We start from the raw sequence: 19397 nt of genomic DNA on the forward strand, positions 1-19397 counted from the left end.
TTCATACTTGGGAATGTGGCCTCCATCAAATCCTCAAATGGGTCTCTAGAGTGGATAAAATTACTAGTGGCAAATGAGGAAGGTTTTTTTATTGTATCAAACAAATTAAAATTGCCTCATCTTCACTCATTTTGAGGGTGATTCTACCTTTCCTAACCTGAGTTAAAAATCACAAGTACTCAGAAAAGGTCAACCCCATATGATAAGGACATTCTCAACTTCCTTCATATCCAGAATCACAAAGTTAGCAAGAAAGATGAACTTTTCTACCTTAACCCGCACATCTTCCACCACCCCTTAGGATATACAATTGACGACCAACAAGCTAAAGGGTTATGTTGGTGGGTTCTGCATTTCTTATGCCTATCTTCTTAAAGATAGAGTAAGGCTTCAAGTTAATGCTTGCCCCCAAATCACACAAGAATCCCTCAAAATAAGACTCTCTTATCTTGCAAGGGAGTGTAAAACTCCCTGGGTCTTTCATCTTTTGGGGAATATTTTTCTCAATATGCTTTATCAATGCCTGAATCTATTACCCAAGGCTAAAAGTAGCAGCTTCATTTTCCACCTAGTTGACTTCCCTCTTCATGATTCTTTTATCCCGAGAATTTTTGTGGGGATTGGAACATATGTCTTCAATGATTCTAAACATCAACTGGTGGCTTCAACATCAAATTGCCTTGACATGCAGCATCAAGGCTAGTCCTATTGTGAAAGGACACTCCTCCATAGAATATATGCACTATCCTCTACTGGCTAAATCGTGATGTGGGCAACTCTTGAGCAACTCCTGGAATTTTTCCTAGGCTTCTAACAAGTTCTCTTACTCATTCTAATTTTGAAGCTTGTCAGTCTTCATTATAGAAAATTACCTTCGAAGGAAGGAGTTGGAACATTGGACCCAATCGGTGATACTGTTTTCTAGAAGTGCTCCCAGCCATTCCCATGTTTTCACATTTAAAGAAAAGGGAAAAACAACCAACCTTATGTACTCCTTGCTAATGTTGGGTTTTTCAACAATGTCACACAACCTCAAGAATCTCCTCAAATGCATCACAAGAAGCTCTGTTGAACTGGTTACTTTTAATCATCTGGAGGAACCCATGTGTGAACTCAAAAGTAACTCCTCGAGGAAGTGTTGGTAGTTCAATGTTGTTGGTTTCTCCCACCAGATGGGTGAAATAATACAGCAATGTCAGTGTAGCATCGTCTCCCTTGGCCATTGCTTTTGCTCGTTGTTCTTTTTAAAGTCTGCAAGCAAGCCTTTCTATCTCAGGTTCTTCCAAAAGTTCTAGCTTTTGGGACCTAATTTGCATGCACTGTCAGGACAAACAACATGGATCAAACATAACAAATAGTGGGAAAATAAGTAAATAAAATTTAAAAGGCAAAATTATAAATAAAGAATAGAAAATTAATATAAACACTATGAACAAAATTGCTTGGGCTTTCACAAAATCAATTACCTAGGAACTACATAAATAGTCCCCAACAACAATGCCAGGAATTTGATGCGTAAAATAATTATGCACAAGGACAAGTGTACCCTATGCAATAGTAACAATGGACCTAACTCCAGATATCGAACCTAGAAGACTAGTCATGTTTCTAATTAATTGGTTTTGTAAGCAACTAGGCAATTTGAGTTTATCAAATAAAGAAATATTTTTTTTGATCAATTTTACTCTTTGACGAGTAAAAGAGTTTAAGCAAAATAACTTTGTGAGAAACAATCATAAAGGAAATCCTAGGATTATGAATTCACACATACCCTTTTTTTTCCCCAATTTGATTCCAATAAATCCATAATTAAATCAATCACCAATATTCCCTAATTCAATTAGTAGCCTTTGATCTAGGCCTAATAATGCTCTTTATCCTAAATCAATATTCAATTGATTGTAGAAATATTAATTCAGGTTAAGGGATAAATTTTTAATTCTTAGGGATGATTTCCAATCAAGTTAATCCACTAGAAATTACCTAACAAGTTTGATCATGGATGTTGGTGCAAAATAATCTCTTTCTAGGTCAATTAATCGCACACAAATGATTGTTGCTATGTAATCAATTAGGTTTTAGACTGATTAGATCCAAATATAACAATAAAGAATGAGAAAATAGATTAAATTGAATAACATCAAGATATTTATTGAAATAAAAAAAGTGCAGGATGTATCGCAACATCATAATCCTAGACCAAAACTGACTAGCCATTGATGGTCATGATAAAGCTTGACATAATAAAGGAAGATATGAAAATAGCACAAGAGGAAGAAATCTTTACAAGAAATGACCCTTGTTGTGATCTTCACACACTCCTATGTAACCACAGGTTCTCTCACAATGCTTTTCTCCCTTGGAAAATCCAAAATCGTTCTTCAAAGGAAAAGGATGGAGTTTCTATTTCAACCCCACTATTTATAGTTTTACGTAACTGCAACGTCTTGTGGACCACGATCACGGTGAAGTGACCATGGCCATGGTGAACTTCTCGAAGAAATTCCATGCTTAGCCATGGTAAATGAAGTGTCACCATCGTCACAAACATCGTACAAAATCAACATGTGGTCATAGTCATCTCAGTATGGCAGTGGTCATCACCACGGCCATGGTCTAACTAGTGTGACCATGGTCAAGAATTAATTATTTGTAAATCAAAGCCTTGAGATGGTGACAAATTGGTCCTTGAAAGATTAAAAATTCAAATTTATTTCCTGGATGTACAAAAAGTGCCACATATTATTTGTAAGACTATTTTGTCAATAAGTTGTAATGTTCAAGGACTAATTAGATAATAAGTTATATTTTTTAGCATCAATCTGACATTAAATTGCAAAGTTTTAGGGATCAATTTATCAATCGATATATATATATATATATATATATATATATATATATATATATATATATATATATATATATATATATATATCTTAAAATTCATCATCAAATTCGTAAAAGAAAAACATTAAGCACATGGATCAACTGGCATGAAATTGTTTCAACTTAATCAGAGATATCAGGTTTGAGTCTTGGATATACGATTCTCTTAAATACTTGGAATGAGAGTGTTTCTCCCTATAGTATAATGGTGCTACCCAGCTCGAACAGGATCGCCTTCAGTGGAAGATACATGTGATTTAAACCAAAAAATTCATGAAATAAATATATGTTACCAACATTGTGTTATTGTTTCAAGTTTAAATTTTGTAAATAAAAAAAATATGATTCGGATAAAAGCCCTCACTATAAGTGGCTAATTAAATACCTCAACCAAAATTAATCATAAATAAAATTGGTAGATACTTCAATGTTATGATGATCCAAAAAATAAAAAACAAAAGTAAAAATTATTAGTTAGTTGTCTTTAATTAATATTAACTAGTCCACATTTTTTTTAAAAGAATATTAGTTCACAATTGATTTCATTGTTAACATTAAGGACCGAATTAACATATTATTTTCAAGTTCAAGGTTCTTATTAACGATAGTTATTCAATTCAAGAGTTGAATAGACAAATTTGATTATTTTAGAGACCACGTTAATCGTAGTTCTAATTTCATATCAAATTGAAAGATGGCTATACAATCCGACTAAATTTATTCTTTTAAATTATTAAGGATTAAATTAACTGGCTTTGTAAAATTTCAGATACTAAAAAATTAATGTTAGTCGTTAAAAATATGAAATGGAAAATATCCTTGTTCCATCTCCTATCTTGTACGGTCTATTTACTATTTCCTAGTAGAAATGTCAACACAATGCAGCCTTGTGTCCAAGCATTTGGAACCATCACAGCTAGAGCATATCATGCAATTGTTTTTTTATTCTCCGTTGATAGCGGAATCACTCAATTCATTTCATACTAGTTCTAAAAGATCGATAAATTCAATTCAAAGCATGGAGTGGATCATCAACTTATGCCGACTAATCGCTGGAACTTTATGATGAACAAATTATAAAAATTAAAGAGGGCCATTAATACTTGCGTAGGAAAAGTTAATTAATAACATAATGATACGATAGCAACTTGAAGGAAGTGCTCCAACCGAGCCTGCATGCCTACAACACTGGTACACGTTGAATATATTATAACAGGTGCAGCATTCATAGCATATTAATGCTAGTCTAATATAAAATGCTAAAACCCTATAGGTCAACATTACACATGAAGTATAGTACCCTTGCCATGTACATTATATGATTGTCAGAACAAGATTTTACTGAAATCATCTACCTGTGGTGCCTTGACACTTGAGCAAGGAAATATGATTGCATATAGTTATGGAGATCCACTACGGTTTTTAAAATCATTCAAGCACCTAAACATCTAGCGAGTCTAGCATTTAGAATCTGAATCAAATGAAGGCCTACCACATGTACTAATACAAGTGTAAAGCAACTGGCTGTTTGAAGAAATTGTGCAGATGAATCCCATCAAAAGCATTTCCGGTGCACAATGGAAGGCCCAGTTTCATCATAATCTGCCTTGGTTACATGCTGATTTTGAGGAAATACTACTTTGGCAAGTATGGCACCTCCCACCCATGCAGAATTCATGGTTAAATTTTCTGGCATGTATTCTGGAGGCTGCAAAATGACCGAGATTACCAGCCCATCATAGGAATTATAAATTAGTATATGAATAATTTATAACAAAAGTATAGAGATAACAATGAACTCTTATAAAGATTAGCGCGCAACTCTATCCCCACAAAGATAGGGAACAGGGGAGTGCCTCGGGAAGAGCAAGCATCTGAATAGCAAAATAAAAGAAAATCATGGACAGCAAGCATTTCAATCCCATATTTCATTACCATGCACACAAGATTTCAAAAATTAATGGCCACAAAATATAACAAATTCTTTCAATGGTAAAATACTCCAAGATAAAATAAATATAGTGCCTGTCAGACATGCGTATTAAATTATTTACTTGACAACAAGAATACCTTTACTAGGGTAGGTCGAATAGCAGATGAACTTTGGCTAGATTCCTTCTGAAATCTCTCTTCAAAACCTGAAGTAAGAACCAACATTGACGAGTAAGCTTTTTCATAAAAAGCTATCAGCTTACTGTGAGATAACCCTCATCTTGTCATGAACATACTGAACTAATTGATGCCTTAACCAACATAGATTTCCTGGTTAATCAGAGAAAACCTAAATTCCATATGCAACTAAATGCAAAGAAGTCATTGAAGAGTGGAGTATACAGTACATTTGATGCATATCAAGGAACAATACATGCAGAACAGCACAGGACAAGTGAGTTACAAGACAAGTTTTGTTCAGTCTACTATTTGGGGGTGAATGCACAACATAACAAATTGCGATGTTCGTTGTTTGATGCACGTCAGTACGAGAAAGAACAAAATGAATTTATTATAATACCCATAGTGCTATATAATGTTCATTTTGCATGATGAAAAAGCACAAGATTTTGATATTTTAACAGTTAGCATTCAATATATGTGTGTGAATAACTGAATATATTACACTAACCACCTCTAAGGTTTTGTGAAACACAAACACCCCTACTTTTTTAACATTTACAGTAACCTCCCATTAGGGGGGTTGTGTAATGTACAAGGAGGTTTCAAGGTATATTTTTCAAAAATTAAGGGGAGTTAGTGTAGAGTAGATAAAAGCAAGAGAAATTTGTGTAATTTCATAAAACCTTATGGGTAGTTAATGTAATTTACTCAATATATATATCATTATAATTATTATACTTTAATGACAATATGAACAAAGTCACAAGTGTTCTCCATGTCTTTAATGAAGTCTTGCCCTTGGCTAATACCCCTCCAAGGAACTATACTACTGAAGTTCATGTTATTGGCTTAGTATGGTTACTAGATCCATGGTTTGAGATTAGATTTTGAGCTCTCCCACGATACCCAACTCTGAACTCTTGTGGTCTAGCTTGTTGCCTGCACTGACCAAATCACTTGTTAGCTCTTGCCCCAATGGATTGCAATTGGATCCTAACATCCCACCACACTCCGCAGCCCCAACACCCAAGCATGTTGGCTGTGCACTAGCCCTTTGACTAGTCCCAGGTGAACACTGCAATACCAGCGTCACCACCCGCACCACTCATTTGCAGCTAAAAGAGATGGTTGTCTTAGCATAGATTAACTTGTAGGTGGTTAGTTCTTAATCTGATAATGTTTCTTGAGTTAGAGTTAGTTGCAAGTTAGTTATTCTAGCAACTAACTATATAACCGGCTGTAGTAGTGACTAATCATTGTAAGCTAATCACATTCGATGATAATTCAGCCTTCCTTTATCCCTTTTCTCTTAGCTTCTTTAGCAAGTTTTTTCTACAAGTTTTATCCATCAATGGCAGATGCAAGTTCTTTGATGGTATCAAAGCTCTTCTCTTGAAGAGCTCCGCTGCGCGACTCTTCAATCCTTGTTCCTTTTTCTATTCAGTTGATTCTTCACCATGAGTAGCAACTAATCACAGCAAGATCAATCCCTAAACATAAATAGTCCCTTTTACCTTCATCCGGGAGAGAATCCTGCAACTGCACTGGTTTCACCCCTTCTTGATTCATCAAATTACAATTCCTGGAGTCGATCAATGCTCACTGCATTGAGTGTGGAAAATAAAATTGAGTTTGTCGATGGCTCAATCAAAAGGTATGCACCAGATCATGTCCTTCACATGGCTTGGAAGAGGTGTAACAACATGGTTGTTTCTTGGCTTGTTCATTCGGTTACACCTTCAATTAGACAGAGCATATTATGGATGGATGATGCTCGAGATATATGGAAGGATTTGAAGTCAAGATATTCACAAGGTGATCTGTTAAGAATTTTTTAGTTGCAGCAAGACATGGCATCAATCAGGCAAGGTGATAGCACTATAACTGATTATTTTACAAAATTGAGGATTATTTGGGATGAATTAGAAAGTTACAAACCTAATCCCATGTGTACATGTGATCCAAAATGCATGTGTGATGCTCTTAGTAATGTTATGGAAAGGAAGAAACAAGATCGAGTGATGCATGTGTGATGCTCTTAGCGGATTAATTGATCAATTTAACACAGTAAGATCCAGTGTACTGATGATGGATCCATTACCTAGCATAGCTAAGGTCTTTTCATATGCTGTCCAACAAGAAAGACAGATAAGTAGCAGTGATTTGATGGGAGACAATAATCTAATCAATGCAGCAGCAAGCACAATTCCATTGAATTCGTGTACATACTGTGGTAAGGATAATCATACTGTTGACAAATGTTTTAGAAAAAATGGTTTTACTCCAAATTATGTTTCCAAAGGAGGAAGAAATAATCAAAAGTGGCTCAGGCAGAGGGAGTTCTAGTGGAAGAGGAAGCAAGATATGCACACATTGTGGTTTCACCAACCACACTGTTGATGAGTGTTACGAAAAGCATGGATATCCTCCTGGACACAAGCTCTATAAGCCTCAAGGCTCAAACATCAACAATATCAATGCTGTGAAAGAAGAGAGTGATGGTATTGTCCTAGAAAGGAATCAAGAGGCACAAAGTGATGAAGTAGAGTTGACCTCTCAACAGTATAAGGCTTTGATGATAGTGCTACAACAACAAAATTCAATTCACAACAATTCACATGTGAATCAAATTAGTGGTTCCAATGGTTCTAGCAACATACACAAAGGTAATGTATTATCCATTACATGCAGTGTAAGTAAATCTAGTCCAAATGAATGGATTCTTGATTCAGGAGCAACAGATCATGTCTCAGCCTTCTCTCATTTATTTTCCTTTTACAAGAAGATAGATCCTATATCTGTCAAACTTCCCACTGGTCACAGTCATTGCAACTCATGCAAGCAGAGTTCAATTCTGTCAATCCCTATATCTTGAGGATGTCTTATATATACCTAGCTTCCAATTCAACTTGATTTCAATATCTAAATTACTTTTTTGTTTGCCTTGTAAGCTAACTTTCGTGAATGATAAATGCTTCACACAGGATATGCAGAACCTGCAGAGGATTGGACTGGTACAGTTGGTATGGTGGGAGGTCTTTATAGGCTTAAGATGCTTCCTCTTGGTGATTGCAAAGAGCATAAATCCAGTTTCACAACAGATTTTATCCCCCCCAATGTATCAGCTTTCTCATGTAATAGAATGTCCATAGATTTGTGGCATTTTAGACTTGGCCACCCATCATTTGAAAGGTTTTTGTTGTTAAAACAGACATCCTCTTCTCAATTCAGACAAACAATTTGTATGCGATACTTGTCATCTTTCAAAACAGAAAAAGCTGTCATTTCCTGACAGTAATTCCTATGCTTCTTGTGCTTTTGCTCTTATACATATTGATATTTGGGGGCCTTGTAATGTGATTTCTTTGAATGGTTACAAGAATTTTTTACTATAGTTGATGATCATGCAAGGTTTGTTTGGGTTTTTCTATTACATTCTAAGGCTGAGACACAATCTCATTTGAAGAATTTTGTTAGCACTGTTGAAAGGCAGTTTGATACAAAGATTAAAATCATTAGGTCTGATAATGGTTTAGAATTCATTATGAAGTAGTTCTATGATGAAACTGGAATTTTGCATCAAACTTCTTGTGTTGAAACTCCCCAACAGAATGGAATAGTGGGGAGAAAACATCATCATCTACTTAATGTCACTAGATCTTTGTTATTTCAATCTAATCTGCCTTCTATCTTTTGGTCCTATGCTTTAGTTCACTCTGCTATTCTTGTTAATTGCATGCCTACTCCTTTTCTTCATAATAAAACTCCATATAAAAATGGTATGGAACTACTTATGACATCGATTCCTTAAGGGTATTTGGTTGTCTGTGTTTTTCTAGCACCCTAACTGGAAATGGAAAGAAGCTTGATCCAAGAGCTGCAACTTCTGTTTTTCTAGGATTTAAACCTAATACAAAGGGTTACATCACTTTAGATCTCAAAACCAGAGCTGTTTCTGTTTCTAGGAATGTCATTTTTTATGAAGATTGCTTCCCTTTCACTGATCAAAATCAACCTAATCCAATTACTGTCTCCCTTTACCCACTTCTTCATCTCATAGTGTCAATGATCAGTTTGATGAATTTCCTATGGAATCCTCAACTCATCATACCATAGATGAATCCAATAAGTATCACTAATTCTACTCCTTCTACCTCACAGCAAATCACTCAAACTCCTAGAAGATCTTTGAGACAGGTACACAGACCGAGCAAATTTAAAGACTTCTATATCTCATATCCACCATCAACTGCTGCCAGTTGCTCTACAGGTACTTGCCTTTATCCTATTAGTTTTGTTCTCTCCTATAGCAGATTGTCTTCTTCTTATCATAGTGTCATTATGTCTGTCACATAACATATTAAACCTCAGTCATATGGTCAAGCCTGTAAAGATCCTCACTGGGTTGAAGCCATGAATGCAAAGATTAAAGCATTAGAGCTCAATGATACTTGGGGTCTTACTAATCTTCCTTAGCATAAGACTGCAATTGGTTGCAGGTGGGTGTATAATGTCAAGCACAGATCTGATGGATCAATTGAGAGATATAAAGCACGAGTAGTAGGTAAGGGATACACGCAGATAGAAGGCCAGGATTATTTTGACACTTTTTCCCCTGTGGCCAAGCTAACCACAATCAGACTTTTGTTGGCTTAGCTGCCATCAATCACTGGCACCTTAAACAACTGGATGTGAATAATGCTTTCTTACATGGTGATTTGAATGAAGAAGTGTACATAATCCTTCCTGAAGGAATGCAAGCAGATAAACCAGGAGAGGCTTGTGAACTTCAGAGGTCCTTATATGGCCTGAAACAAGCAAGCAGACAGTGGTATGCTAGACTATCTTCCTTTCTGATTTCACATGGATATAAGCAATGTGCCTCTGATTATTTTTTGTTTCTCAAGCATGGATCCAAGACAATTACTGTTTTACTAGTTTATGTAGATGACATTGTATTGTCCGGTAATGACTTGGCTGAGATTCAGCATATTACACATCTGTTAGATAATGCCTTCAAAATAAAAGATTTAAGTGATTTGAGGTTTTTTCTGGGCTTTGTGGTAGCCAGGACACCCTCTGGTATTAATCTTTCTCGAAGAAAGTATGCTTTGGATATTCTTACTAACAGTGGGATGCTTGGTTCCAAACCACTGACTACTCCTTTTGATTACACCACCAGATTACACAAACATTCAGGATCTCCTCTTTCCACTAAGGATGCATCCTCCTACAGAAGGTTAATTGGAAGATTGATCTATTTGACTGATACAAGGCCTGATATTACTTTTGTTGTACAGCATTTGAGTCCATTTGTTGCTGAACCCACTACAGCTCATCAACAGGCAGCATCCAGAATTCTTAGATACATCAAAGGATCACCAAGTGCAGGGATTCTTTTATCTGCTAACAGTGAAGTTCATTGAAAAGGCTTTAGTGATTCGGATTGGGTTGGTTGCCTAGATAGATACTAGAAGATCCATTACTGGTTATGCCATATACATTGGTAGTTCATTGATCTTATAGAAGTCTAAGAAACAAGAAACTATTTCAAGGAATCAGAGGTTGAGTACAAAGCTTTGGCAAGTGCCACATGCGAGATACAATGGCTCACTTGTTGGAGGAATTCAGGGTCCATTTCCACCATCCTGCTACTTTGTATTGTGATAATAAGTCTGCTCTCCACATTGCTGTCAATCCTGTCTTCCATGAGAGAACCAAACACATTGAAATTGATTGTCATATAGTTCGAGAGAAGGTGATGATTGGGCTTGTGAAACTGCTTCATGTCTCCTCTGCAAATCAGCTTGCAGATATCTACACCAAAGCTCTCATGCCTGGTGCTTTTCAGTTTTTGTATTCCAAGCTAGGAATGTCTGACATCCATTCCTAGTTTGAGGGAGTCTCTTAAGCATAGATTAGCTTGTAAGTGGTTAGTTCTTAATCTGATCATGTAACTTGAGTTAGAGTTAGTTAGTTAGTTGCAAGTTAGTTATTCTAGCAACTAACTATATAACCAGCTGTAGTGACTAATCATTGTAAGCTAATCTCATTCAATGATAATTCAGCCTTCCTTTATCCTTTTTCTCTTAGCTTCTTTAGCAAGTTTTATCCAGAAGATACAAGTTCTTTGAGGTTGAAGGCTCTAATAACAATTGATAAGCACCCAAGCATTTGGGGAACCCTCCCTTAAAAGTTAGTTGATAAGGGGGGAGAACCCAACCCCTTAATTACTCCACCAAACATCCCATACTATTTGATGTAGGACTTAGGCACCCCATAATCCCCAAGTCCTTATCATATTGCTTCTAGGTAGTTGTTCCTATGAGTTCTAGAAGCCATGTGACTCTTGTCTTTGAAAATAGCCATAACACACCAGAAGACAATCACTCTCTCTGTATATATTTAAAGTTATCCTGCCTTGCCAAATATTTCACATCAAATTTTACCTTATGTTAAAATCCTTGTTTAGTTAATACCCAAGACAATAGAAAATATAATAGTCGAATATTTAGTTCTATTCTACTCAAATTAATGAAAAAACATAGGGTCACATATGCTAGATTCACGAGCACTAAATAACAGTTTACCAGTCATAGAAGAAGTGCCACCACAAACCACGGTATTTTCAAGAAGTTGCCTATGATTATCAGATGACACCGTTGAAATAGTACGGACAAGCTGCTCAACAATACCATGAGCCTCCAAACCCAATAGACATGGCTGGAATAAAGCTTCTCCAACAGTATATCTTTCTCGTCCAATTGTAATCACCTACACATAACTCAATGATCAGGGTTAGATCAAGTCATAAAATATAGAAGATCTGATAAAGAACATAGGCAAGTTTGAGTAAAAGCTTGGGTATCTCAATTCCACTCAGCAGCTGAACATTCATATTTATATAGGTCAAAAGAGTACATAAGAAGAAAGAAAAGACAGGTTCAGACTAGGGGAACCTGCCCGGCTGCTCCTATATAGGATTTTCAGAGTAAAATAAAAAACAGCTTTTCTAAAGCCTGTACAAGACCTTTACAGAGGATAAATCTACTGAGTGGGTGAAACACTTAAGTTTTTCCCCCTTATATTCAAAATCTTCAACCGTACAGGTGGGCAAAACAAACCAGAAACAAAACCAAAACCGAAAAAAGACTGTATCCAGCACACAGATTTCATATCAATCCAACTCTTCTTTTACAATGAAATTCAATTATCCAGTGAATGATAAAGCCTGCCATTTGGAGGGGGTGTTCATGTAAATAACATGACAAGGGTGTGTGTGCATGGAGAGGGAGGAATCTCATGTATTCATGTCAGTCATTCACTTGGGCAAAGAGAAGTTCTTCTCTAAGGAGTTGTTGCTCTGGTTATTGATTTGTATTTGTGCTTGTGTTTTACGTCTCTCATTCAATAATTACTTGAGCCTACACCCATCATTCTGGTCTCTATCAGTTAACCAAACTGCATTCAGTTTAATATTTCAAAAAATATATTTAGGATTTGAATTAAAGCCTAACTCTACCACACAAAACCAGTTTGTATAGTCAGGATTGCTTTACAAGCACTATTTAGATTGTATCTCTAGTTGATGGGGGATCTCAACCCCCTAAGAGCTAACATCCTGGTGACTGCATACAATGACACTTTACTCAGCCTTCTAATCAGTCCCTTTGTAGGTAGCTCTTTCCAAGACATTGACAACCAACTCTAATAGGCCATAATTAAGGCGGGCTTAGGGGTGACCACAATTAAGACAGGTTAGGGGTGACTACAATTAAGGTGCCTTTCCAACAATATATCTTCCTACGTTTAACTCAACGGCCCTAACTCTTAACTCTTCTAGACTCCTCTCATTCTTAGCGCAAAAAGCTTCTGCTAAGTGGCTTAAAGCCATCATTCCTATACAAAGTTACCACCACCACCTTCAACTGTTAGAAGCCCCTACCACCTTGGTTCAATTCAAAGCCTCCACTTCCATTGTTCAACCATTCAAAGCCACCATTGCTGCAGTTCAACTGTTACAAGTTTCAATCATGAACTCAAAGGCTCAGCCTAGCATTTTGGTGAGCCATGCAGGGTTGTTGTTCATCCTTTCCTTCTTGAGTTTTTTTTTTTTTTTTTTGCTCAGCAAAAATAAATATGTATTAGATAGATGAAAGAGTACCAGAGGTACTGTGATTACAGATAAATTTTGAACATAGCTGGTACACAAGATGAATTAAGTACCAGCTACAACCCCTGACTTAAGTACATGTGTGCTGCACCTCTTGGAAGAGGGCTCAGCCAGTACATTCCCTATCTAATTACATAAAGGCATCTGCCAAATTAGAGGACCACTGATTGAAATGTGTATCAAAATCTTTTTCCATTGCTTTAAGCCAAGACCATATAAGAAGAAGTGCTTCATCCATCAGCTTGGTTGCATTAAAAATTTGATTATCAAATACCAACTTGTTTCTGTGTTGCCATATGGTCCTTGTGAGGGCTATCCACCAGCAGCTCCATCTCATATCCTTTGATCGTGTAGCGTTCGGTACCGTATGCTGCATAAAATGGTCTTTGGGTTCTTTGGGGAAAGCACCCACTGACTTAACCCATGAAAGTGACTCCCACCACAAGGGGAGGACCTTGCTGCAGTTGAAGAAGAGGTGTGCTGCGTCCTCGTCGGAGTTATTGCAAAGCGGGCACATTGAGTTGTATTGCATCACTGTTGATCACAACTATTCAACCTTGCATCTGTGTTCAGCCATTCAGCTTTACATGGAATACATCAACTGTATTTTTATAGTAATAGATTTTATTATGTTCAAATGCATTTTTGTTGATTGATGAGGTTCAAACTACTAACTACTCGAGAAAGTAATTGTATCCACATCTTATAGGTTAAACTAGTTAACCAAACCAAAATAAATTGGATCACTGTTATGCCTTAAAACTGGAATCTTTTTATTTAGCTCAGCTTTTACATTTAACCCATACCATGCCCACCCCTTGTCAAAGGTTCATGGCCTTTCCACCACCTCTATGATAACATTCAACAAGTAGGAAACCAATAACTTCGTACACCACCTCTATGTTTCCCATCTCATTCACCACATCATTCCTTCGGAAAACAGGTATGGTGACAACAAATCTCTCAGAACCCTTCAAGTGTTTGAACTATATAACAGTGCTTCACTATGTAATGTTGTGTTGTCTAGGATGACCATACTAAGCCTTTATTTATAATGAACAAATAGGATCAGTATTGATTACATAGGATCAATCTAATAATAAATAGGGTCAACTAAGTTTTTAGTCCCTAAACTTTTTCAAAATTTAGTTTTTAGTCCCTAAACAAAAGTTTGACTGGTCAAGGTCCCTAAACTTTTTAAAAATTCAATTTTTAGTCCTTAAACAAAAGTTTGACCAATCAAGGTTCCTAAACTTTTTAAAAATTCGGTTTTTAGTCTCTAAACTTTTTTAAAATTCAGTTTTTAGTCCCTGAAATCTCATTAATTCAAGATATTACAAATGTTGTGACTTGCAACTTGCAAGACATTAAGACCTCAACCAACTAAAGTTGTAAGTGTATGTGAGTGAATAACTCGGGTTAGTTTAATAAACTGTAGTTAGTTGATAGTTGTCATTAGTTAGATGACAGCTGTATTTTCAGTTACAACTGAATCTCTGTAGTATAAGTACAGCTCTTGTTAGAGATTATAGTTGGTTTTGTAATATCTTTCTAATCAATATACAAATCCCTTTTCTCTCCTCTATCATTTCTACAAAAAGTAGAAGCTAAATAACTATAATCAATCAATTCTAACATTCTAAATACAAAAATAAATCCCAGTTAATATGGCCTTATATTCTAATGACAATCTAGCAAGCCTCAACATCAATAAATAAAAGTACTAAACAGCCTCATATTGGAAAATAAAATTTTCTAGCACAAAGCTTTAAGAGAACTTAAAGAGGGATTCGCCAAAACATCCAGTTCATATGCATCACAGTGAAAGAAAACTCTACGTGACCAGCCAGATCAGATTTGACATTGTTATGGAATTAAAACAGAATGTATTTCAAGGTAACAAATGTCAGCCACCTTCTCCCTTCAGCTCATAAGCTTTGTTTAAGAATAAGTAAAACATCTAAGATTCTAAAGTGAGCCCTGTTGTCTCATTACCAATTCTTCAACCCACCTCCCTTTCATTTTTGTTAGTTTCTCATTTGTTTAACCAATGTTAACTCACACTAAGATAGTCAGATATACAGTAAAACAAACTTGATTGAAGAACTAGCCAAATATATCAGGAACAAGCAAATGAGCAAGCATTGGATAATAATTATTAGATAGAGGAACCAAGAGGCATACCTGTCCATCAGGAAGGGTATGTGTCTCCACAGGGCAGGAACCTTTGGTCTTCTGATAAGCTAATTCATCTTCAGCACAGCAAGAGTATTGCTGTTTTATTTTCTCAACATCAGAGATGCTGATATTCACTAGCGGATTGGATTTGCCAAGTTCTTGAGCCAGGAAATTAGTTAGATCAACACCTCCAAACTCAAATCTTCTTGAGGCAATGTGGTTAACAGCACCCTCAATCACTGGTGCAATATCTGATTAGGCAAGCCAAAAGGATCAAGTTGTGCACAACTAGTAAGCTCAACAGCAAGTTCATTTTGAAAGAGAAACACTTAGCCATCTACTCGTGCACTTAGATAGAACATACAATATTTGTTACAGCTTCAATGTTTTTTTTTTCAGCAAAAAATAGTAGTATTATATATAATATGAAGATCAGTTCAAGTGGTACTGTTATATATACAACCTAGCATCATACTTTGCAAGGCTATGGTGACCTAATACTCGCAATACATCAAGAATTAGGTAACCATAGGTTTGACCACTAGCTAGGCACCCAAACACAGAAAGGCTATATGCTAATCCCCCCTAAACACAAAAACCTTCCCTAATATTGCTGGACCAGAAGTGGAATGGAGTATGAAATCCTTTTTCCAAATTCTTAAACCATGTCCAACATAGGAATACAGCGTCCTCCATCAATTTGTAGGCATTAAAGCTGTCATTTGAGAAAATGATTCTGTTTCTATGGTGCCAAATACACCATGTCAAGGATATCCACCAAGTCTGAACCAAGAACGCACGACAATACTGATTTAGAAAGAGTTGATTGCAGCCATACCAGGAGCGTTTGATCTTGAACCTCCCATGCTTCATAATCAGGGTTGATACGACCAGCAACACGATCATCCTCTGTGAGATAACGAGGAGGAATAATCAAATTAACTACGAAACATTGCAATCTGTGTGATTTAACAACTAGTTCAACTTTTTGACGCCAGTGAAGATAGTTGGAATCATCAAGTTTTTCCACAACAAAGTTGGGAAATGAATGAGGAACTGAACTGGAAGGAGTGGAAACCATCAACACAGAACCCTGGACCTTGCAAGGTAACTAGGATTTCGAAAAACGTTGATTTTTAAGAGAAGGGAGAGTTAGTTAATATAGTTAGACTACTAATGAGTTAGTTAGTTAGTTAGTTAGTTAGTTAGAGGAGTCTATTAGATATAAATAGAGGAAGAAGGATAAGAGAGAGGGAATCTTATCATTGGTAGATTGAGCTTTAGCTCTTTGTGAAAGGAAAAATCCTTTGTGAAGGGGAAACCCTTGGAGGAGAGTTCTTTCTCCTATTTTCTGTTCTTTTCTTACTAGTCAATAAAATCATTTATTTTCTTTTTCATTTCAATTCTTGGTTCCTAACAGATACCTATTTTTCCATGACCAATGTCAACTGTGCATCCAGAGATACGTCCTACAGCATATAGTGACAACACTGCTTGTTCGGAGGCATAAAACCCTGATATGTTGAATGTTTCAAACATTAGTTGCACTAACTGTTCCTTGTTAGCCTGGAAAACAATAATATATACATCTGTTAAAGAAACTGTTAAAGAAAAAGTTGAATTAAAGAATACTACAAACTTGTTACCCCTAATTTTGTTTTTAAGGATTGCCTGATAGATTATAACAGATAGACAGCTTATTATGTAAAACATAAATAATACACTGATATGCACAAAAAGATGACATCAAAATTGTCAGAGTATTTAAAATTTACTGAGTAACTAAGGAGGCAAATGGATAATACATGAGCAAACACATGTACACTCAAGAGTACAGATACACATTAAGACCCTATAGGATAAAAAGGGTATATAAGTAGTAAGTACTTATCAGTGTTGTCAATAGCGGATCGCAGAAAATCGCAAAAAACTGAAAATCTGCTATAAAATATAGCAGATAGCACTGCAGCCAAATAGCGGAAGCCGCATAGCAGTTGAAATAGAATATATATAAACTTCTAAGCTCAAACCTTTGGAGTACAAAGAGGATCCGTGAACAGTATCTGTCCTTCATTGCCCATTTCCCATCCAAGGCCAGTATACAATACATAATGCAGCAAATCCTCCAAGGCATCCCAATCTCTGACATAACCTCGGCACACCGGATCGACAGCAATGTCATCGAATGTCAAGTTATCGGTCATTGACCCATCATCGAGCATTCGTTTCATCTGGGTGGGAATTATCTGAATCAAAAGAAGCCCCAATTAGAGACACACATTGCTGGAGGACATAAATATAACACAATTTCTTTTATTTTTGTTGAGAAATGAAAAATAGAAGCAACGGGGGAAAGAGATTTTGGGGTGAGAATTGATTTCATACCATGGCGGGAGCTTGATCGGGAATCGCAAAACCGGCTTTGAGGAGGCTGGAACCCGGGTCGACCACTGCGGCTTCCATGGCTCTGCACCAAAACGAAAACCCTAACCCTACCGAGGTGTTCGATTTTCTGAGGGGAGCTCTAGCCTCTACTCTGGGCACTGAACTGAGAAGCGAGAAGCTGCAGCCTGCAGCAGAAGAAAACAAAGAAGCAATTACAGTTTTTAGCGGGTTTTAATTTGAATATATGTATATGTATGCCGCTGCTATTTCGTGGTTACCTTGTATTTGAATTTTATTTCATTTTTTACTAGCTAAAAGAGATATGTTTGTCTAAATATTTATTTTGCTCCCAAAAGTGTGGAGCGTTTATACATTGATCTTTAAAACATGAAAATTTTGATTTTTGTATTAGAAAAATATAATCAACTAGTTATTTTACCATTAGGTTATAACATCAATTTAACAATAAGTTATAATTTTTTAAGACCAATTTGATCTTAAATTATAAAGTTCAGGGATCAATTTGTTTTTAAATTATCTGCATGACCAATTTGTCATACCATCACCTCACACTTTTAGAAACCAATAATTTTTTTGTATTTTAAGAACCAATCTATCATCACTTAGAAACTAATAAGTTCTAATTTTTTATGACCAATTTGACCTTAAGTTGTAAGGTTTATGAATCAATTTATCATTAAATTATCTGTATGACCAATTTGTAGCACTTTTTTGTATATTTCAGAACTAAATTCAATTTTTTTTTTTATCTTTCAAAATCAATTTGTTATTGTCTCATACTTTTAGGAATCAAAATGAGTATTTAGTGGGACACCCTCATTTTTTGCTTTTTGTATTAGACTCTTTGTTTATTCTTAATCTTGTTTATAAATATCATATTTTTAAATTGATAGAAAATATTTTTACTAGATTTTAAACTCTTGTGATGCATGAATTTATTTAAAATATTTTTATATTTTTATTTATTATTTATTTGAAAAATATATGGACATAAATAAATTTAAAAATATTTAAAAAATTTATTAGCATATAATAGTAACTATTTTAAAATTGATGAAAATGATTAATTATATTTTTAATTGAGTAGATATTATCTTAAAAATATTAAATTTTGTAATTTATATGTATATAAATAAAATTTCTATTTTTCAAAATAATTAATAGTATATTAAATCTAATTACATTATAATTGAGTTAGATTATTAGTTACATTTTTTAGTTGACTATTCACAAAAAATGTTCAAAATATATTAGTAGTAAAAAGAAATAGAAGAATATGTTTGAAAACCTGAACAATAATTATAAGAGTGTAAAATAACCAAATAGAAAAATGAGAAAAAAAAACAAAAAATCATAAAAGATAATAAAAGATAGAGAAAGATAATATACATAATTAGTCATTGGGTGATCTTAAAGTAGTAGGTGCTTCTCTTCCTAGTTTTCAATCCCTATTCCTCACCAAATGATGATACATTGCCATAAGAAAATTCTCCTCTTTACCTACCCAAAAAGTGACATTGCTAATTATAAACCAACTAAAACATATTGAAAGAAAGGAAGTCTTATGTCAAGAACAAAAATGAATAAAATTATGAAGTTCTGTAATATGAAAGAAGAAAGTGAAGTATTTTTGTGTTTA

The 19397-nt window shown here is 35.3% G+C and overlaps 1 protein-coding gene across 1 annotated transcript; it reads right to left on the bottom strand.

The window, feature by feature from the left end:
• Positions 1-4034: 4034 nt before the first annotated feature.
• LOC114386918 (actin-related protein 7-like) lies at positions 4035-17969 on the bottom strand. Its single transcript, XM_028346986.1, has 7 exons — positions 17738-17969; positions 17383-17598; positions 16777-16918; positions 15359-15603; positions 11592-11775; positions 4957-5024; positions 4035-4594 (listed from the first exon to the last, which is right to left on the bottom strand). Exons 1-7 carry the CDS (start codon positions 17813-17815, stop codon positions 4442-4444), a joined length of 1086 nt encoding a protein of 361 aa, XP_028202787.1. The 5' UTR covers positions 17816-17969; the 3' UTR covers positions 4035-4441.
• Positions 17970-19397: the final 1428 nt, after the last annotated feature.

This window comes from Glycine soja, chromosome 15 (genome assembly GCF_004193775.1).
Source record: "Glycine soja cultivar W05 chromosome 15, ASM419377v2, whole genome shotgun sequence".
NCBI classification, from domain to species: domain Eukaryota; kingdom Viridiplantae; phylum Streptophyta; class Magnoliopsida; order Fabales; family Fabaceae; genus Glycine; species Glycine soja.